This window comes from Temnothorax nylanderi, unplaced genomic scaffold (genome assembly GCF_030848795.1).
Source record: "Temnothorax nylanderi isolate EJ_2023f unplaced genomic scaffold, tnyl_v1.0 TNYL_tig0013_pilon, whole genome shotgun sequence".
Lineage (NCBI taxonomy): Eukaryota > Metazoa > Arthropoda > Insecta > Hymenoptera > Formicidae > Temnothorax > Temnothorax nylanderi.
The window spans coordinates 1,594,144-1,613,908 of NW_027249075.1; the positions used below are offsets into that span (position 1 = coordinate 1,594,144).

Sequence of the window (19,765 nt, forward strand, 5' to 3'; positions counted from 1 at the left end):
TGCGATTTTGAAGCGTATGGCGAATGTAAATGTAATGAAGATTTAAAGTTACGGATGAGATATAAATAAGTTAATTTTTTCGGTATAATTTATGGTTTCCTAGCTATTATTATAGCCTATATATTATAGAAATTAAATGTTAACTAAAATCATACATGACATGCTGTTTTATTCTCGTGATCAAATCTCGAATTTCTAACTGCATTGTATTTTAGTAATTTAACCTAGATTCGCTTGATGGGGCAATTAGCACAATCGCGACGTTCTGACTTGGCGGAGATAAGGGAAATACACGAGAAACTTGTTTAAGCGCAGATATCGTGAATATTTTGACAGATGTCTAGCTTTATTTAGCGTGCTCCGCTTGCTGACGGACAAGGCGTCATAAACGCCTCCGTGCGCATTTAAGAGTCGAATAACAAGTCCGGGCACGATCAGTGTAACGAGTTAGCCAACTCTTGTTTTTAGCACTTGCCACTTTTATCCAGCCAGCCGAAGAATCTTGCAGCTTCTGCATTTCCACAGTCTACTCGGAAATCCACCAGCCTTCTTCTTCTCTTCTCCTGTCTCCTCCTCCTCTTCCTCCGTAGGCGTTCGGGTCCGTACACGACCCGCATACCAGTTCTTGTCTTTGCGGAGCGCCTTTACCCGATTTCGACTCGCTGGTGCATCGGCCAAAGGAATCTCCGGGCCTCCTTCTCAAAAGTGGAAACACTGGGTGGGAAAGGTTGGTTGCAATCAAGCGCGGGCACGGACTTTGAGGGTGCTCCGTCCCGTTTTCTCACGGTCTGCATTATCTTCCCAGACTCCTGTCGCGACTCGAGCCCCACCTTACCCCTCTTCCCCCAAATCGAAGAAATCAGGGGCTGAGGTAACAACGGAGGTGAAAGGGACGCTCTTCTCTCTCTTTCTCCATCTCTCAGTACTCTTATCCTCCCTTCGTCCCTTCTCATCCTTCGGTTTTAGCGAAATCGATCGTCGTTGTGAAAAAGGAGTTAAGCTTACTGCGCGATTCGCCTTTGCGATCATTCCTAGTTACATTAGATTTGACGAGGATGCGGTCTAAAAGCTCGCTCGAGCGGATAGTCAAACACTAAAATTCGGTTTGACATTTGTTCGAATGGATTGCTTTTATCTGAGAATCGATAGTACGGAACAAGCTTCGTGTAATCATCGTCGAAATACTGAATTATGTGCAATATATTTGAAAAATGTTTCATCAACGGGAATATAAACATACATGGAATGCAATAGTAATATGCTGCCTATAAACCTAACAAGTAGTCATACAACAATTTAATTCAATGCAGCATACATTTATTAGAGAAAGCGATACCTAGTACTTGGAATACCGTTAACTCTTTTATCTAAGTAACAATGGAAACAGCAGCTTCTTCGCTACGTTGCAATCGTCAGTCACGTTGAATGATTGCTCCTCCGATTTCGAGTGATGACCGCATTGAAATCCGAGTTCGCTTTACGTTTTGCTGATGTCTTAGAGCTCTCATTAGTTAGCTCGTCGTCTTCGACGAGCCAAACGGCGGGCGGGGGGAAGAATTAGCGATGTCAATATTTGCGGTGCAATCAACTCGCTTCGGCTTCCCGTCCCCGTCGTCGATTTATCTCCCCCTCCACTTCTCCTCCGTCCTGGCTTCGACACCGACGCTGATTGTCATCCACACTTCCAGGCTGCTCGCCTGCGTTGTTGCTGTTGTCTTTTCTCATTTCGCCGGCTCGTTTACCTGATCTGTACACAGCGTCACCGATAGCAACGAGCGCCGACGCCCAGGTATCCGTTTTAGCCTGAGTAAATTTGAGGAACATGCTCTTTCGCGGGACGGATATCCGTAAACGTTTATTTGGTTTTCCGAATGTGCCTGTATCTTCATCGTTCTCAATTTATTAAGTAGCGAGTAGCATTACTTCGCGTCGCGTAAATATTTTTTATTTTTATTTTCAACCGTGTTATCTAGCAAACTACAACGATATGTGACAAAGTTACGCGCGGTAGAATCCGCGTACGGACCATTTGTACTTCTTACATTTGACAAGTCTCTAGCAATTTGTCGGCGTTAGGAATGATCGAGCGTCTCGGAACGGATCGTGACGCCTGGGATGGCCGGCGGCGGTGAATCGCGACTGTCGCGGCGTGAAGGAAGAAGAGAAATGTTGAAATTAAAGTTTTCGCAAGTTATTTGAACGCTATCTGTGGCGCGTGTGGTATGAATCGAATGTCATTTGTTGGACTTAAACGAGTGGGCGGCGGTGAGATATAAAGAAGGAGAATTGCTGGAGAGACGGACGGAGTAGAGGGGTTATAATGCAAACTCTTTCCCAGAAGGAACTGCGGGGGCGTTGAATGGGAGAAGGACCACATCGGTGGAAAAGCGCGCGTCAGCGTCGCAAATTGAAAGTCCGCATTCAGGGACCCACTATTTTCTCGTCTCTTTCTCGTACAAATCTTTGTTTGCGGTCTAAGTCGTTGTAATACTCAGAAATCAAGGATGCTGCCGATAGTCATCAGTTTTCGAAAGGTAGCAGTCATTATTCATTAACGGATTGATTACTGGAACGTTATCTGTAATGTGATCGAGTCCATAAATGTTTCTATAAATTGTAATTTTTTTAGATACTGTGTAAAATTGCTCGTAAAATTGCTTAATTGCGCATTCATACAATAATTAATGCAATTATATCTCACGATTTCTCTTGATTGCTCTTTCTTAGTGAGGATAATAGCCGAAAATAATGTACGAGATTCTGAGATCAGGTAAATAAGACAGGGTCCCGTGACTGTCGCACGATCTTTGCCCCCAACTAGTTCCATTCGCCTCGACGGCATTTTCCCTCGACCTCTCGCTTTCCTCTTCGCTTTGCCTCCATTTTCAGCCCTGCCTTCTCTCTCGTCCACCTTTGCTACCTCTCTCCCTCTCTCTCTCGTTATCTCTCTCTTTCTCCCCTTTACCCTCACCTAGTGGCGTGACACATGGCCAGCATTTATAGCGCGAGATAGCGCCGGCGGTTCTCGACAGCGCCGGCAGATTTATCCTCCACGGTTATTGGAGTTATACAAAGGATTTTTCCAACTGATCCCATAAAGTATCTGTGCCTGATGCCCTATTATTTACGCAGCCGGCAGCGGCTGATGCCGCGAAAGTGCGCTCTAGCTTTTCGCTCTTCCTAGTTTTTGCGCCGGAATGCGAGCGTCGTCATGAGCTTGTCGCAGATGCTATTTTACGCTCCGTCGTTTTCGATTTATCGTAAAAGCGGTACCTCATCGATATCGCCTTTTCATCGAGTGAATTATTGTCATTGATGGGCGTCGACGGCATAGAGCATGCGAAATTATCTTTCTCTGAAGAGAATTTAGTAGATTCATTAGTTCAACGACGCTGAATGGAAATATATTTAACGTTATTTGTTATTCCAAACGAAACAATTATCTGTCACAGCGAAAAGAATATCTAGAATTCTTTTTTCAAGCGCTTGTTAAAAGCTTTTGTGGCAACCATTCTAAAGTCCATCATTCTTATCACGCGTGTTTTCAAACGCAAATACTTGCATTGTCTGCAAACTGCACGCGTTACACCGGCCCATCGTTGTAGTGTTTATCCCTATGCTCGCTCGTTCGTTCATTCGTTCGTTCGTTCGTTCGTTCGTTCATCCATTTGTTTGCTAGCGACGAGTTCGTACCGCGTTGTTCGGCATTAATGGATGGCCCCTGTTTCCGTACGTTTTATCGCCAACTGAAGCTCATAGGTATCGCTCGAATCGCAACCGCCGGAGCCAAAACTGGCCGAAGCATTGATCCAGTTCTGTAGAATCCAGGTGAATTGTGCGGTTCCACTCGTTATCTACGGTGATCCTGTCTTTGAATTCTTTCGGGTTAAAAACGACTTACAATTCTGGAAAGACTAACGATACTGGTGGAACAGAGAGAAACGATAGAATCAGATTAAAAGCACGTATAAAATAAGACATACGTGCATTATATACTTGACATTTAACACGAATGGAAAATAATAAAAATCAATATTTCTCTTTAATTTGTTCAATAATACTTATAATCTCGTGTTACAGTGATTAAAATTCTACGTTGTGTAACATATCTCGGGATATTTTATCGGTTTTTATTTTCGTGCACTTTAATTATCGGAAAATGGAATATACGTAACAGAAGAGAATATTTTCTTGCTTGCAGGACTCTGAAGGCGACACACCCCTTCACGACGCGATCTCTAAGAAACGGGATGACATGTTGGCTCTGTTGTTGGACCACGCCGCAGACATCACCCTCACCAACAACAATGGCTTCAACGCTCTGCACCACGCTGCTCTTCGTGGCAACCCAAGGTGAGTGCTTCACGTTTTCAGATGTGATGCTTTTGTCCGAGACGCTGAATGCGCCGTCGTCGTTCTAGAATTTAACCGTCAGGTAGCGAGAGCTGTGGCGAAGAGAGATACCAATAAACAGCTTGCGCCGGATAACAATTACGCGCGCCTCGCTTCGTAGGACTAATGGATCACCGTGTCCATGTATTTTGAGAATCCGCACTAAAATGCGAGAAATATCGCGTTAATCTGACGCACGTTTGATTACCATTACGTTTGTGCGTTAATTGATATTTTACTTATGCGCACGATTGTGACCAAGAATTTTAATCAATATGATAGAGAGATACCAGTCTCTTTATCCGAGATACGAGCGTTTAAGCTAAACGTCGGTCGTGTACAACGGGTTTTCTGGTACGGGGCTTTTTTTCCGCAAGAAGTTACGAGTGAGATTTTCCAACGGCATGTCCAATCGGCTCGTTCTTTCTTCCGCCTTCTTTGTTCTCTTGTTCGACGAATCATAAAAGAACGTCGAACCACAGATGTTCCCGAAGCTGTCGTCGTCGTCGTCGTCGTCGTCGTCGTCGACGTTCCTGTCGTCGTCTCGACGAAGTCTAATCGATCCGGTCATTCTCGAGAGGTAGCGAGTCAATTTTACCTCGATTCTCACCTCCCGTCCTCCCGTTCAATTTAGCCACGCGGACTCTCGGAGCTTTTCGAGATTTGTCCACTTCTAGTTATTACTTCTCGAGACGCAAAGACGGAGTAACGAGAATGATACGAACGGATATTCCAATGGGGGCGATATCTAGTTTGAAACTACATTGCTTCGGCTGAAATAACATTATTTCGTAATGACGATTCGGTTTGCTTATCCGTCCGAAATGTCATCTTTTACAAAGGAGAAAAATAATACTAGAAATTAGAGAGTTCTTTACAGTTTTTAAAAAATAATAATGTGGCTCTGTCTTGTGGCAATCTTGTTTTTTTAAATCGTTTATTATGTTTGTTTTCGTTCGAGAATGCGGATATTAAAAAATTTGGAAACTTTCAACAAATTTAGAATGATAGATTATATTGTCTTACTCTTTTATACTTTTTTGTATCTCTCTTCTTCGTCTCGTTTCGTCTGTCTTTCTTCTCGTTTTTCTCGTACGAGAGGTTTATTTCAACATTTTGCATCTGCTTCTGGATTCAGAAAATCGAGGCATTAGATGCATATAGTAGTCCTATGGTCACGATTATGGGGTATTTATTTTCAACCTTTCAGTCGGATCATGTAAATGTCGGTGATTCGCAGTTGCTTTCGCTCTGCGACGATGTTATCGCTGAAATAACAGAAAAATTTTCACCGTGCAGCAAAAAAGAGACGATATCGGAATTTGCAGATCCATTGCCTAGATTTCCTTAATCTTAAGTACATTAACATTACCGTGAAATGGAATACCGTGGAAATAGAGTAAATGTAATTCTCGCCACAATAAAGATTTTAAAATATATATTTATATGTATATATTAGAACAGCTAATTGGTTATATTATATCTTATACAAGAAACAAAACTGCAATCTTTATTAATTACAACATAAAGTTGTACTGATGCGTAATTTTATCTTACTATATTTTCATTTATATAAAGGTTCCCTTTTTAGAGTTGATTGCGCGATAAATTCTTATTTAGTCGTATTGTCATGTTTTAATTGACAATAAGGAAGAGTAAAATATCGTGGAACAAATTTCTCTGATAAATCAACTCATATTTCATACTTCTATTGTCATATCAATGTACATAAGATTAACGTGTATTGGTACGCGGATATTTACTTTTGTTCCGTTATTATCAACTGGAAAAACAGCGAGAAAAGTGATTTAATAAGGTCAAAAGGCGAAAGGTTTCCGATTAGATAGGCGATAGATTCGGATATCGCTTTGATCGAATGTCCCGATGATTCAGTATATACCACCTACATTATAATTCGAGACAAACGTTACGAGGCATTAGTGAGAACTCGATATCGTTATAATTATTCCTATCTCTCTGAGCGAACGATAAGGATAATCGTCCGAGGAGTATCTACATCGAGAAATGTCAACCTTGCCGCCAGTCACGTCATAGCTGGGGTAATTATATAGCGACTATCTTATGTAGGAAAGACGCTCGAGGGTGACTCGAAACTAATTCAGACTAGGATAGTCTGCGGTAAATGAGTACTCGAAACCGATGAGGTTTACTTTGCCTGTCATTATATAGACCGAAGAGCGAACGTTTCGCGGTGCGGAATACCTTCAAGTAGGCACCGCAATCACAGAAACGTATTAGCGCCGAGATAGACGGAACGTACTTAAAGCGTGCCGTACTATCAAGGATCGTTTACTCTTCGCGAAGAAACAGTGATCTCTGATAAACATCATAGTATTCGCGCGCGTTCGATACAAGCGCGATACGGGTCGTTGTAAAAGTAGCGTTTCGTACGTGATTGTTCGGTCCGAATGCGAATTTAAAGCGTCAGCGAATACGTGTCCGTGTTCATTACATCGATGGCATTCCTAAAGTACATTTAGATAAAGACGAATGTCGGGTGTATTCACTGCGACCAATTTCGCTCTCCTTCGTGCCCCAGTATTCTTCAGTCTTGCTCCCGGTCATGGACGGGCCGCAGCTTTTCTTACGGCTCTCTCAGCTGCCCTTTCCTGACCTCTGCTCGTGCCCTGTCGGCCTTTTCCCGCGTTTGCACTCGCCTTCCGAAGGAGCCGTCGGTTTCTCTCAAGACCTATGCTGTAGCGCTCTGTAGCCGAACGAACGGACGTCCGGAGACGTAATTTCCTGCTCTCTGGTGCGGCCTGCCGACTCCCGTTCTCCATTGCCCTTGCCTCTCGCCACGTCTGCCGCTTTGTAGGGTACATTCTCCGAGGGTTGTCGACGAAACTTCTCTCGTTTTCCATGCTTCTGCCCACGGTTTCTGTACGCTTCCGAATTAGGGTCGACCGGCCAAACGTGATTGCGAACACTCGCAAAGGCACTCATGCAACATTTACAAAGCCTTAAATTTGCAATTATTATAAATCAATCATATGTTATTAATTATATCTGGTGATAGGAAAAGTCAATGTGTTATTTTTACCGAACAATAATCGAGAGATCGGTGGATCGTTCTAACTAAAAAAATCTTTGCATTTTTAAATTATTTATATTTAGGGAAATTCGATTGAAATATCTATTATTAATTATTCAAAATACATACTCCGTGAAACTTCATTATTATTACACTAAATTGTTAATTATATTGTATTTATGTATATTATTACTAAATCCATTGTGTCTCTGCTAAACCTTTTCAAAGGATTATTGTCACAACATAATAAATTTCCACTCTACTCTGTGGGAGCAGAGCAGCGTGAAGTTACTGTATAATAAATAGTGCATCAGCGTTACATTATCGACGATGAGTATTCTATGAGCTATAATATTTTTAAGGCTATCGAAATACAGTGAACCCGATTGCAATAATGCTTTATCGTTGTAAAAATAGAGTACGGTCAATACGCGGGCGTTACAGTGGAAGAGCACTAAAATTGGCCGGTTATGCTATCCCTTTGTTATTGTCGGATCACAATAGCTTGTTATTCAACCGTGATAGTCTAATCATTATGCTCGCGGACAGAGATACAAACACGAGTTATATACTGCATTTTACCACATGAATCGGATGGCCCCCCTCTGGCGTTAAACATTGCGGTACCATCCGCGTGTCGATCTCTGATTGACGTAAATCACGAAATTGATAGTTAAAATTGTCATCCTTTGTAACGCCTACCATTGTAAAGAAATTGTGTAACTGCCTCGCCTGTGTAGATTAACGCTTTGAAAATATACATACGTATACGTATACGTATACATAAATATATACGAGTACGTGCACGATGCAATACACTTTCGCAAATTTTCAAAGAACGAAATTTTCTATCGACCTAATGCACATATTTTTTAATTATAACTTCGTTAATTACAGTTTTTAATGCAATCGTTACATTTCGCGATATCGTATTCTATACTTGTATTTTTCATCACCGACGTACGCGAGGTCGTGACAGTCTACGACGAAGTTATACCGCTAATTCGGCCCCGCTCTGATGTCTCGCGCGGCTTGATTATGTTAGTCACACACGCGGCACTCGGTGCCGTTGATCCAGTAACGTGCACACATCGCACGCCCGTGAGCCGCTTTGATCTTCCCTCGTAGAGCCGTATTCTGATTGTGACACGCCGAGTCAGAACAGCGCAAGATCCCCGCTCCGGCAGTCAATTCCGCTTGTTTTGTATTATTTCGTCAGGACGGCGCGACGGTCACGTATATGTTCTGCCGAAGAGCTTTGCCAGGGGACGAGAGTCCAGTGGTGGCTCGTGATTAAAATTTTGTTGTACCACGTAGCCTCGCGACTGATTTCGTGCGGCTTTGTACATTAACGTGTCGTCTATCCATTCAGGTAGTTCAAGTAGTTACACACATCGAGGTAGGCTTCTCTTTAAACGTCAGACCGGACAGCGGTTGTTTATTCCATCTATTGTTATTCGAATCGCGTTCCGGATTAAAGAACAAACTGATCTCTACGCAAATGCACTTAATTATCGCCGACATTTCTTTCAATCTGGGCCGATTTGGTTACGCCTCGCTTAAACTGTCATCCCCGTTTCTTTTCTCCCGAAGGAGTAAAATACTGGAGAATTCATTCCACGCTATGCGCGGACTTTCGAGTTCTGGCAGGACTTTCGTGCCGCGTTTCAATTGGTATTCCCGGGCACGCTCGCGCGCGAAGAAATAACGGCAGTAGAAAGTAGTAGTAGTCGCGTAGTAGTAGTAGTAGTAGTAGTAGTAGAAAAAGAAAACGGAGAGAAGCACAGAGAGGAACGGCAGAGAAACTCGCGGGTATTCGGCCGTACATTTCGTTTCGCGCGCTAAGACGTTCCGATCGACAGCCGTAAACTTCGGAATAGTTGTCGGAATAATTAGCTTCGGTTCTCTCACTACTTGGATGCCCGTCGTAGCTAAGTCAGGGTTTTGCTCCATAGGAAGCACGGCGCGGAAGGATAGAAAGGGTTTGCTCGGAATGGTGCTAACGATAAAGGCGGGAGATAATCATTTAAATAGCTCGTCGAGCGCAAGCCATTTAATTTGCTTCGGCGAGGATCTAATTACTTCCAATAGTTTGTTAATTTCATTCGCCTACTTTGCCACCATTAAATAATTATTACGGCACAACGGCGGCGCGAGCGGGGGGGGAGGGGGGAGAACGAAGCTCGTCGCAGACGATACGGGACGCTATAAGAGAAAGCAAGTTCAAGGAGTTCCGAAAACGACGACGACCCCCATTTCCGCATACGACTCCCGTGCGCCGCGTTAAGGAACGAGTCCGTTCAGTGCAATTCAATTCAGTTTGACTTTAGTCTTAAACGAAAAACTCTCTATGTTACATGCAATGTTACGAATTGATCTGAACCGATCGAATACAGCCCGTTCGCTGCTTAGGTCGTAGCTATTACGCGAATAAAGGGGGAATTGCAAAGGGGGCAAAGTTTCGCGGAGCGCGTATCATAAAGGAATCTTGTATCTTATAAGCAGAATTTTATGTATTCGACTTTACACGTCGCAGGAATATGATGGAAATGCTTAGTTTATTTTGTGAAGTTCGTAAACGAGCATGCACTCACAAACAATTTCGAGTTATTTTGGGTCACTTCACATATATTAACCGAAACGAAAGCGCTGAGAGAGAGAGAGAGAGAGAGAGAGAGAGAGAGAGAGAGAGAGAGAGAGAGAGAGAGAGAGAGAGAGAGAGAGAGAGAGAGAGAGAGAGAGAGAGAGAGAGAGAGAGAGAAAGAGAGAGAGAGAGAGACAGAGCGTAGAGTAATACCTGTAAGATATTCTCGACGCACGATATGCTCGCGTCTGTGTACATTATATTGGCGAATGTGCAAGAATGTCTAAGCTCGCAAGCAGAGCTTTCCGCGCGCGCGAGCACGCGCGGTACCGTTCTCCAAGGCTTAAACTACAATGGCACGCTAACTACAGTCGTAGTCGTGGTACATAATAATGCGATGGCACCACAGAGACGAGCACGACCGATAATGTGCGCCGCGAACGCGCGCGCGCGCGCGCGTGGGCGATTATGCATGTGCGCGAACGAGAGGCGGGATGCACCAACCGCGTTATATCTATATCGAGTTATAATAGTTCTCGTGTTAAATCGCATGAGAGCCAAATCGCTTGGAACTAACCCCAGAGTATTCCCGCACCTCCGCGATCTCTCTCGTTGTCTGTGCCTCACCTCGCCTCCTCCCATCTTTCCGGTCTCCAGCAACCTTTCCCGCCGGCCTTAGGATATAATGCCGCCGTTTTCCACTAAAAATTATGCATTCAACCGTTGTTGGAATCTTTCTTTCTCGCTCTGCTCCCGATGGCTCTCCGGCCATTAATTAGGAACCGTAAGAAGCCACGACTTCTCCAGATTCGATCGAGTTACAACGTTATATTCTCCAAGATATATCGCCGGTGAAACCATAAAAAGCGTCAAGCTCTTTCACGAAAACTTTTTATCGTCCCCTAAAGCCGTCTGTTCCCGTAGAGGTGTAAAATATCGCCGCAGTAGGAGTTCCCGTTAGTACAACAGTAATTTTCTAATGATGGAAAGGGTCCTCGTATTTTTTTGCCTATTTCTCCCGGCATATGTCTTAGAAATGCCGGGCTTAGAAAAATTTCGATGGTTCGAGTTTCAATTTATCACGCCTAATTCGCAACAATAAAGCGGCTATTTTTACTCTTGCCGCACTGTAGTTAGACGGAACATCGAGTTTCCAGGACCGTATTTCTTGCGAGAAAATTTATTTGCGCTCTTTAGTGGGACGGCTAGCTCGCTGGATACGCGCGTTGAGAATTACTTTCCCAGCAATGTTTATTACGACGATTCTACTATGGTGAGATTGATAGCGAATTGAGCTATTTTGCGAATATTCTTCCATAAGTAAGAATTATAGATTTTTCTTCTCAAAATTTTGAATTTATTACTTTTTGAAGACACATATTGCACAAATTTTCTTTCAAATTAATTAAATGTCGCGATGTTTATCCGCTCAATACTGTAGTTTGTTCTTACTATATTTGACTAACTGTAATTTTTTGTAACTAAGATTACATTGTTTTCTAATTAACACAATTTCTAGTAATTCGCAATTGTGATACTCGTTAACATCATTACCGAAATAATAATCAAGAGTCTCATTAAACGATATAAAATAGCACGGTATTTCGTCGTATTTACAGCCACGGCTTCCTAATATTCTCTCAGCGAATACTTGTGAAGATTCTCGGCCGAATAACGAGACGCAATGTTCCTTGAAAGGATTCACAGGGTTAGAAAACATTCCGCGAAACGTACGAGCCACGACACGGTTTTCGTGCGAAAATTTGGCTTCGGATTAAACGACCTATCCTGAATTTGCGGCGTTCCCTCGTAAATTGCACCGAAGAATCCGATATTAACGGTAGCTAGAATCGCGCGCCCGTGGTATGGAACCTGAGCCGAGGTCGTGGATACACGAGGTCGGCGATTGCTTGTTCTGCCGAAGTAGGGGAGGCGGGGGGGTATACCGGGGATATGTATTAATGCCTCAGACGCCGATCCAGCTGACAAAGCACGATCAGTGCAGTCTGGCGAGTTCGAGGTATTCCAACAAGAGGATCACGATGGTTTTGAGCGCGCGGATACGGGTACATGCGACGAGATCGCCTACCTCAGGCATAGCTCGTAAACCAAATTCGAAAGATCCAGATTACCTTGCGATAGGAATGATGTCACAGAAGATACGAATAAATGAATGATCATTGTAATTAGACAAAGTCTAATTGAGACATGCGATTTAACAATCAAATAATTGTATATTTTAGTATGCAATTCTTAGGAAGTATGCTATTCTTGTGATTCGTAATTGCGAAATACCGATGCTTCTGTTAGATGGTGGGAAGGTCGCATACATCTCACGTTGAATCAACGCTCATCGACTTGTATGTCCTATGTACAAATGTGCGGGATGATTGTAAGAAGTGACGTCAGCGTTTATCAAATCTTTCGAAGGTTTCGACTTAGGAAGCCAGTTTCCAGGTCGCTAGACTGCTAAGCCGCTATCCCACCTCCTTTTTCTCTTCCTGTTCTTCTTAAATCCCTTTTCCTTTCCCTCTATTTCCTACGTCTTTCTCCTCCTCCTCCTCCTCCTTAGAGTTTTTCTTTTTACTTTATCCCTCTCGCTTTTGCACCGTACGTTTCTTTTTCCCTCTACTATTTTCTCGGAAATTGGTTAGTTGCTTCCAATTCTGCGCAGGACTAAGGAAAGGAAGCGCGGAGCAGCATTCCTTTGTTTCTTCTACTTTGTCTTCGGCCCCGTTGAAACTTTCGTATCCGGAGTTACCTCAACTTTTTTTTCTTCTACACCATCCGTCGATCCTTCTCTTCTCCTCGCCTACCGCGCATCGTCGCGAAACTTATTCGGTTAGCGTCTCCATCGCGTCCGCTTGATCGTCGACGAGCAATTCTGTGATCGAACAAAGGCAGTGGCTTTTATTTTATTGATTTATTTATAGTTTATTTATTTAATTGACTTTACAATTAATTTTTTTAATTATTTAAATAGCCATATTATTCGAAATTATATATGCATTCTCATAAAGAGGAAGGATTAATCAGCGAAGTCTCTAATATTTATTTAAATTTGCTGCGAAATTATCAAGAGTTTAGTTACGACGGAGCAAGCGCTCGGATAATTTTTCTGAAATTTTTGGAGTTGCGCTCTGTCACGTGTATCACTCCACGTGCGTCCGGTGCAACATCGTATTTCACGTCGTCGCGCTACACTTGCGGATAAGTGATTTCGTTTTAAATTCGCCGCACGCGCCTGTAATTAGTTTAACTCCGTTCCGAGAATTTATTAAGAAGAGAAGAAGGTGCTGCGAGACACCCTCGCGCTCTTTTACGTTCCGCGCGCGTTGCAAGCCGACGCTGCTGCTGCTGCTCAACCCCTCCGAGGATAGCTACGTGCTCAGAGATTTACCTCGACTCGACCGAGCGCTAGTTCCGTCACTTCCGCCAGAATTGTCTGAGAGAGATTTTTAAAGTTCGAGAGTACTTCAGAGTTCTCATGTTGTACTCTACAATCGTGCCGAAGTGTCTACACGTGTCCTCGCGCACGCGTGCCTCGTTTGACTCGGCCATTTTGTTTCCGATTGTCTTTCTCTTATCCCCGATTGTGCATTATAGTACTGAAGATCCACAGGAAAGACAGAAACGTGGAAGAAGGACCAGGACGACGATTCGTGCATTTCAATTAAGCTCGTTATAGCGATGCTTTTCTTCGTTTCGTCTTAACCTAAATCGCGAGTTTTTTTTTCCTTGAAGATCGTCCGAGAAGGGATTTCACGTTGTCCGTGTACGTTTAGTAAATTCTTGACAAAGGTGCGAAGAAACGATGAATTTTTAACTTTCGAAAACGAGAGCTATATCAATGAGGCATACACAGAATTGCGAGAGCAGCGCGTCTCCAAATAATCCCTTTCACCCGTCGCCAAAGGAAATAGGTTCCCGAGTTCGCACGGAACATCCTCTTCAATATCTCTCTTTCTGTGCACCCGGTAATAAATCGCCAGCGAACTAATATTCCTGCGGCGATATTGCTGGTAATATTACCATGGTAAATGATCTCGATCACCGTTCTCGAGGGAGCCCTGCACATCGATATTAAAATAGGAATCCACATAGTCCTCGAGGAGATTTAATTTAATTTAACGTATGCAACATGGTTTGTTCTTACAATGATCGATTTTACACTGCGTTTAATCGGAAATATTTTCATTTAATTAAACGCGTTATTTTTGGCCGAGTTAGTTATTTATTGTTGATTTAGTTTCTGAATATCTTAACGACGTTTTCTCTCTCTCTCTCTTTCTCTTTAATTAGTCGTAATTATTATTTTTCGAGATAGAGCGTCCTTATTAGATAACCAGCTAATATATTTAACGAGAGGAACGATTAAGACGACAGCGATATTGCGCCGCGTGTTCGCGAAGTAATTGCATCCTCGGCGCGTAGCGCTTCTTGACTCTAAACGGATCGGTTTTCGTTCCTGGTCTTCTCTACTTAGGATACATTCAAGTGCCTAGTTAAATCCTCGTGATCTTAAATTTAAGTGCAGCACCGGGAGTTGTTAAGCCGCGTTTTATAGGATCCCGTTGCTGCCTTTACGGAGGCGTCATTTGCCGTTTCTCGAATCTGAAGTAGGAGGGTGGGAGAGTGGACGAGAGTCGACGAAGGCGACGAAGAACGATGAAAGATATATAGGAAAGGGAGAAAGATCTAATCTCATATAGAAATATCACTCTGCTGCTGCAATTTCGCAATCAATCGCTAATGCTCAAAGGGAACGCTTTCGGCTGATCCTTTATCGTCTTCCTTCCTCTCGTGTTCTCCTTGCTTTCCGCTCGCTCTCTTTGTCTCCTCGAGTGAAACGATTATTTATGATGCGCCACGTTAAATCGAACTCTTTTGCTCGCCGTGGCGATATCTTGGATTTCAGGATTGACCGAAACTTTGTCCCGATTATAGATCTAGTGGAGCGTAAGAAACGACGATCGTTTTAGGTCAACTTATCTACGAGTTTGCAGTTTTAGATGTGCATCGAAGATTCACGCGAGATTATGTTGTCAAGACCGGCAAATGGATGACTTTCGTTACGCTGATTAAAGTTTCGCGTGTTGTTTAGTCGGACGGTAATTACGTTATTTGCGTTCAATGCCGCAGAAGTTAACTGATAGATGAACAAAAGTATGCCGACTAATTCGTAGCAAGCGCGAAACAGTTTTAGATCAATTCGTTAATTCTTCCATTATTTTATATTCGCTATTTTTATGGCGATTTTAAATAAAGTTGGCTAAACTCAGTATCAAGTTTGTTATCTAATTTTAAACGTCGCAAGACATTCAATAATTGCATGGAGATCAAGAGTACATTCGTAGGATGTTATTTTACCTAAAAATTCTGACGCCACATTTTCTAAAATACCGGCCAGCAAGCACGCGCGCTCATCTTTCCGCTCGGATGTTCTTGCTTACTTGTTCGTTATCGCGGAAAGCGATCTCCACCCCGGATGACGCGGAGGTGCGAAATGTAAAATGGGCCGTTTTATCAAAGACGAAATTCGCCCGGAGACTGAAATTTGTCCAACGTAGCGGAAGCCCTGGATTACGATGGCGGGCCTGACTCTTTCTCGCTCCCGTCCACGGCTGCTCCGTACCTTGCTCATTTTCATCTTCCTTCTCGCGTCCCGGTTTCTTACGCCCTTCCTTCTTTGAGAAAAAGGGTAACAAAGTGTTAAAGTTTTAATCCGAGAAGGAGCGCGCCGCGCACGGACGAGGAGCGAGAAACTGCGGGTGGAAAGGACCGTGAGAAGACTGGAAAGAATGAGAAATAGAGAAAAGAACGAAAAAGAACGGCGGCAAGAGGGGGACAGAAAAGAGGACAGAAAAGGGGAGCGGTTACAAAGTTACAGACAGCGAGAAGAAGACGAGACGACGACGGAAGGAGTAAGGAACTGCGATAGAACGGAGGAGAGAGGACGTAAGAAGGAAACGGGGCGGCGTGTTGGGGAGAGGGGTGCGCCAGGAAAGTCTTTGTAATCGCAGTTTTCTACTTTTTCCTGGAGTCGTAGCGGAGGGTGAGTCGAGCCTGGGAGAGGTGAATCTAGATTCCAGGTAAGTGGGTGGGGTAGATGGAGCGACGAGGACCGGGCGAGAGAGGGTAGTGCTGGTGGAGAATAGGGACAGCGGGGATGCGGAAGAACGGGGAACCCTCGGTAATGGTAAGGGTAGATGGGTCGGTGCAAGGGTGTGCTTGAACAGGGATTTACGGAATTTATCACTTGAATTCCCTGTAAAGGATTAGCAGACATTCCCTCGCTCCGGTGGAGACGTAGGGGGTTACTGCAGTGGGTTACCTACCCTACGAACTTCTTGGGACGATGGCGCCGCCTGCTGGCTCTGCGAATCCAATTCGCCCCACCCATATATGCCCTCGAATTTCGATTGCACTGAAACGCATCGAGATCCATCATTTTGTATCATTAATGTATACGATTTAGTTTTCACTGTACAAAGATTGAATGTCGTCATATTATCTCACTGATTTTTGTTAGGCTAGCTTTATTATAATATTTTATTCTCAGAAACGACAATGTAGAAGTCTAAAATTCTCTCTATTAAACTCTATTTAAACTCTATTAAACTTGATTAAACTTTATTAAACTTTGTTAAACTTTGTTAAACTCTATTGAACTCTATTAAATTCCCATAAATAAAAATATTAATGACTATATGATGATAACTTTCTTTTCCGTCGATGCATTAAAAGAGAAGACTGCATCGGTCTGATATCGTTAACAGCTGTCGAATCACTCGCAGCATCCGTAATCGTGGGGAGTGTTCGAAAACGGGTCGTATTGAAATATCTTGCGATGTTATCGGACGATACTGCCGTTCCCTCCACCTGCATGGTATTTCTTGAGTGAGTATTCAGCACCAGTTGGATTTCCTCAGGACGACCCTTCGCGTCGTATCGTCTGCATTTTACGAGTCTCGAATTGTCCGACTCGGAACTTTCTTCTTGGATTCCGCCACACGCCGCATGAAGCGGCCATACGAAGTTAGAATATCCAAGATTTTCTTCATGATCCGTGGAATTAGAGGCGACAGGCAACGTGACAATTCCCGGGGATCTGTTTTCACGATTTTTTAATCTTATTTTCTCATTTGAGAGATACAATGTTGATTTCGGTGTACTTTCCAAATAATATTTTCTACGCTCAGATATTCCATGCGAATGCATTATGTTGTAATTTCAGAAGACACAGTTTTAGATTGCAAAGATGTAAAATTTGCGTAATGTGCACACATTATTTCTGAAACTTTCGGACTTTTGACATTGATATAATTGTTTATGTCCATTTTGTTGCAACATTTATATTTTTTGTGATACTATAAATTATAGATAATTTTAATTTTAATTAAAACAACATATAGCAACTTGAACCACGCTAGCTTCGAGTTTTTTTTTCTTCTATGGATGTGTCATCGTGCGGCAGAAGGACAAAGTCCATCGTGCCTAAAGAGCGCGATTCTCAGCGGCGTTGTTGTGTGTACCGGCAATTCGATCGACTTCCGCTTTTCTGCCGATTTGCTCTCACAACATCTCGAAGAGAAAATATCTGTCGGGAATAAGCGTCCGCGTTCCTCTTTTTTTCCCTCTATTTCTTTACCGTTCCATCTCACCCTGCGTCCGTATCAATCGACGACAGTCGTGACCGTCCCGGCGGAGGCTAAAGCAAACCTTGGCCCGATCTCTTTGCGCGGTCCCATCCATCCCCTAACGTAAACGTAAACACGCTATCTATATACAAGGAAGACCATTCGAGCGGGAGCGAGGTTGCACCACGTGCCGGGGTAATATATCGACGGCTAATAAAATATGAAAGCCTCCCTTCTGTATACACGATTTCTTACCTTTCTCTCTTGTCGCGCGAGAAAATCGAGGGTCGAATGCGTCGAGAGGCGACAGGTGCTACGAACAAGAGCCGTCGTTCTTCCAGCGAAAATTCACTAAAAGGATGGACAGATTGTAAATTTTACAATTTTCTCAGAGATTTCCTTTGGACGAAATCCCAATAATATTAAAGTCAATCTTCGATATTTCTTAAATTTGTTACGTAAATTTTGTCTCTAATCGAAGAGACATTTGACAAAAGTCAGGTTTTCGGACAGAGGAACTTTTTGGAAGCTTACGCGTTAAATTTGCGGGATAATTATTTTTAAATTTATATTTCTTGCTTCTTACGAATTCGTTGAAATAGCGAGGATCGAGGTGGCGTGCGCGGAAAATGAAGAAAAGCGGAACTTCACGACGGTGAAGTACCCATTATTAGAATTACTCACTGCTAAAAACGAGAAGACTAGGAGGAAAACGTGGTATATGCGAGGAGAAGTTGAGGAATTATTTCTCGGCTCTTCTAAGCGACGCGTAATGCCGGGCGAGCTCGCCGAGTAATCAGGATGCGCGTTGCGAATTCCGGGGTTTCTTCACGAACCAGCAACCTCGGAAGTAACCGCTCCCGCGTAGAGCAACGCACGTTCGAAACTAACACAATGCACGGATACTTCTGTCCTGCGCGCACTAAGGCGAAGGGGGGGGGGGGAGAGGACAGGGGTAGAATGTTACATAGAACGGCGTACATACAACGCGTATATAAGAGGAACTCGAAGTACGGCCATATCGTGCGGCAGCAGGGCAATTCGAACTCAAAAGCTTCCAAACATCTTCAATATAAGTTAGGGAACTGTACTTAGGTTACCTCCGTAACCAGGCCCCGCGCATACGAAACAGTCCTCGAATAGTTGCGCGGTATTCTCCTTATTGCAAATAGTACATCGCTTCTTGCTCGTGGCCTCTCCCCTCCCGCCTCCCGCCTCGCCTCCTCCCTCTAATTAGCTCTTGAATTAGACGCGCGAATTAATTGACCGTTGCGCTTCGAAAACGAACCGAGATATGTCGATGGCACGCAACACGGGCAACACGGACAACACGGGCAGAATCCCAACGCGGGGAATGCGAACGCGGACGCGGGTCCGCGTATGCGGGTTGCGCGATTTTCCGAACGCACAGCTCGCGGGGCATCGGACTGATCGACTCGCCGTGGGGTTAATTTCGTTGCTCGCCGATTCTGCGCGCAATGTGTTGAAATGGCGTTGATGATGTTCAACACGCGCGGCCGAGTTCATTAAGTTTGACGCCCACACCGCCTGATTACGGACGAGCAGATTTAATCATCGCAATTTCACGGTCCGTCGTTCGCGGTCGGTGTTATCGTAAACTATCAGAATATTCCGGTACTATAATGTTCGTACCGGCCGGCCCGATTCAAAGATCTATTGTGCGCACGGCGACGCGTCGAATTAATTTAGCGTTCGACGAGAGCTCAACTCGATCATTAATCGCGATTAATGTAATCGATCCGCCCGTTTTGACGAGCGCGATTAATTACGTCCTTGACGAATCGTGTCTCGCAAATTAGAAAACGTTCTTCGAAACTTGGTAATGGAGAAATTACACGTGTGAGCGCGACTCGTGCCGATTCGTTACCGCGGCGTTTGCATGCGATGACAGTGTGCATTTTCGCAGACAATTATACAATAGTTTACTCTGTGCTAAGACTAGAAGCCTGTCCTTGGCGGCATAGGTGCATCGATTGCACATTTGCGCCTCTTTCTCTCTATCTCTTTCTCTCGCGATATATGTAGCTTATGCACGCTCGGCTCGCTTGGCGTATATCCGCATTTGCATGGCTATGT

At 43.8% G+C, this 19,765-nt stretch overlaps 1 protein-coding gene across 1 annotated transcript in view; it reads left to right on the forward strand.

The window, feature by feature from the left end:
• Mib1 (mind bomb 1) overlaps nucleotides 1-19,765 on the forward strand; it is a 355,660-nt gene that overhangs the window by 40,015 nt on the left and 295,880 nt on the right. The window contains exon 9 of the mRNA XM_071697844.1: nucleotides 4,202-4,353. Within this exon, the coding sequence (XP_071553945.1) occupies nucleotides 4,202-4,353 (152 nt within the window). The remainder of the gene's footprint in view (nucleotides 1-4,201; nucleotides 4,354-19,765) is intronic.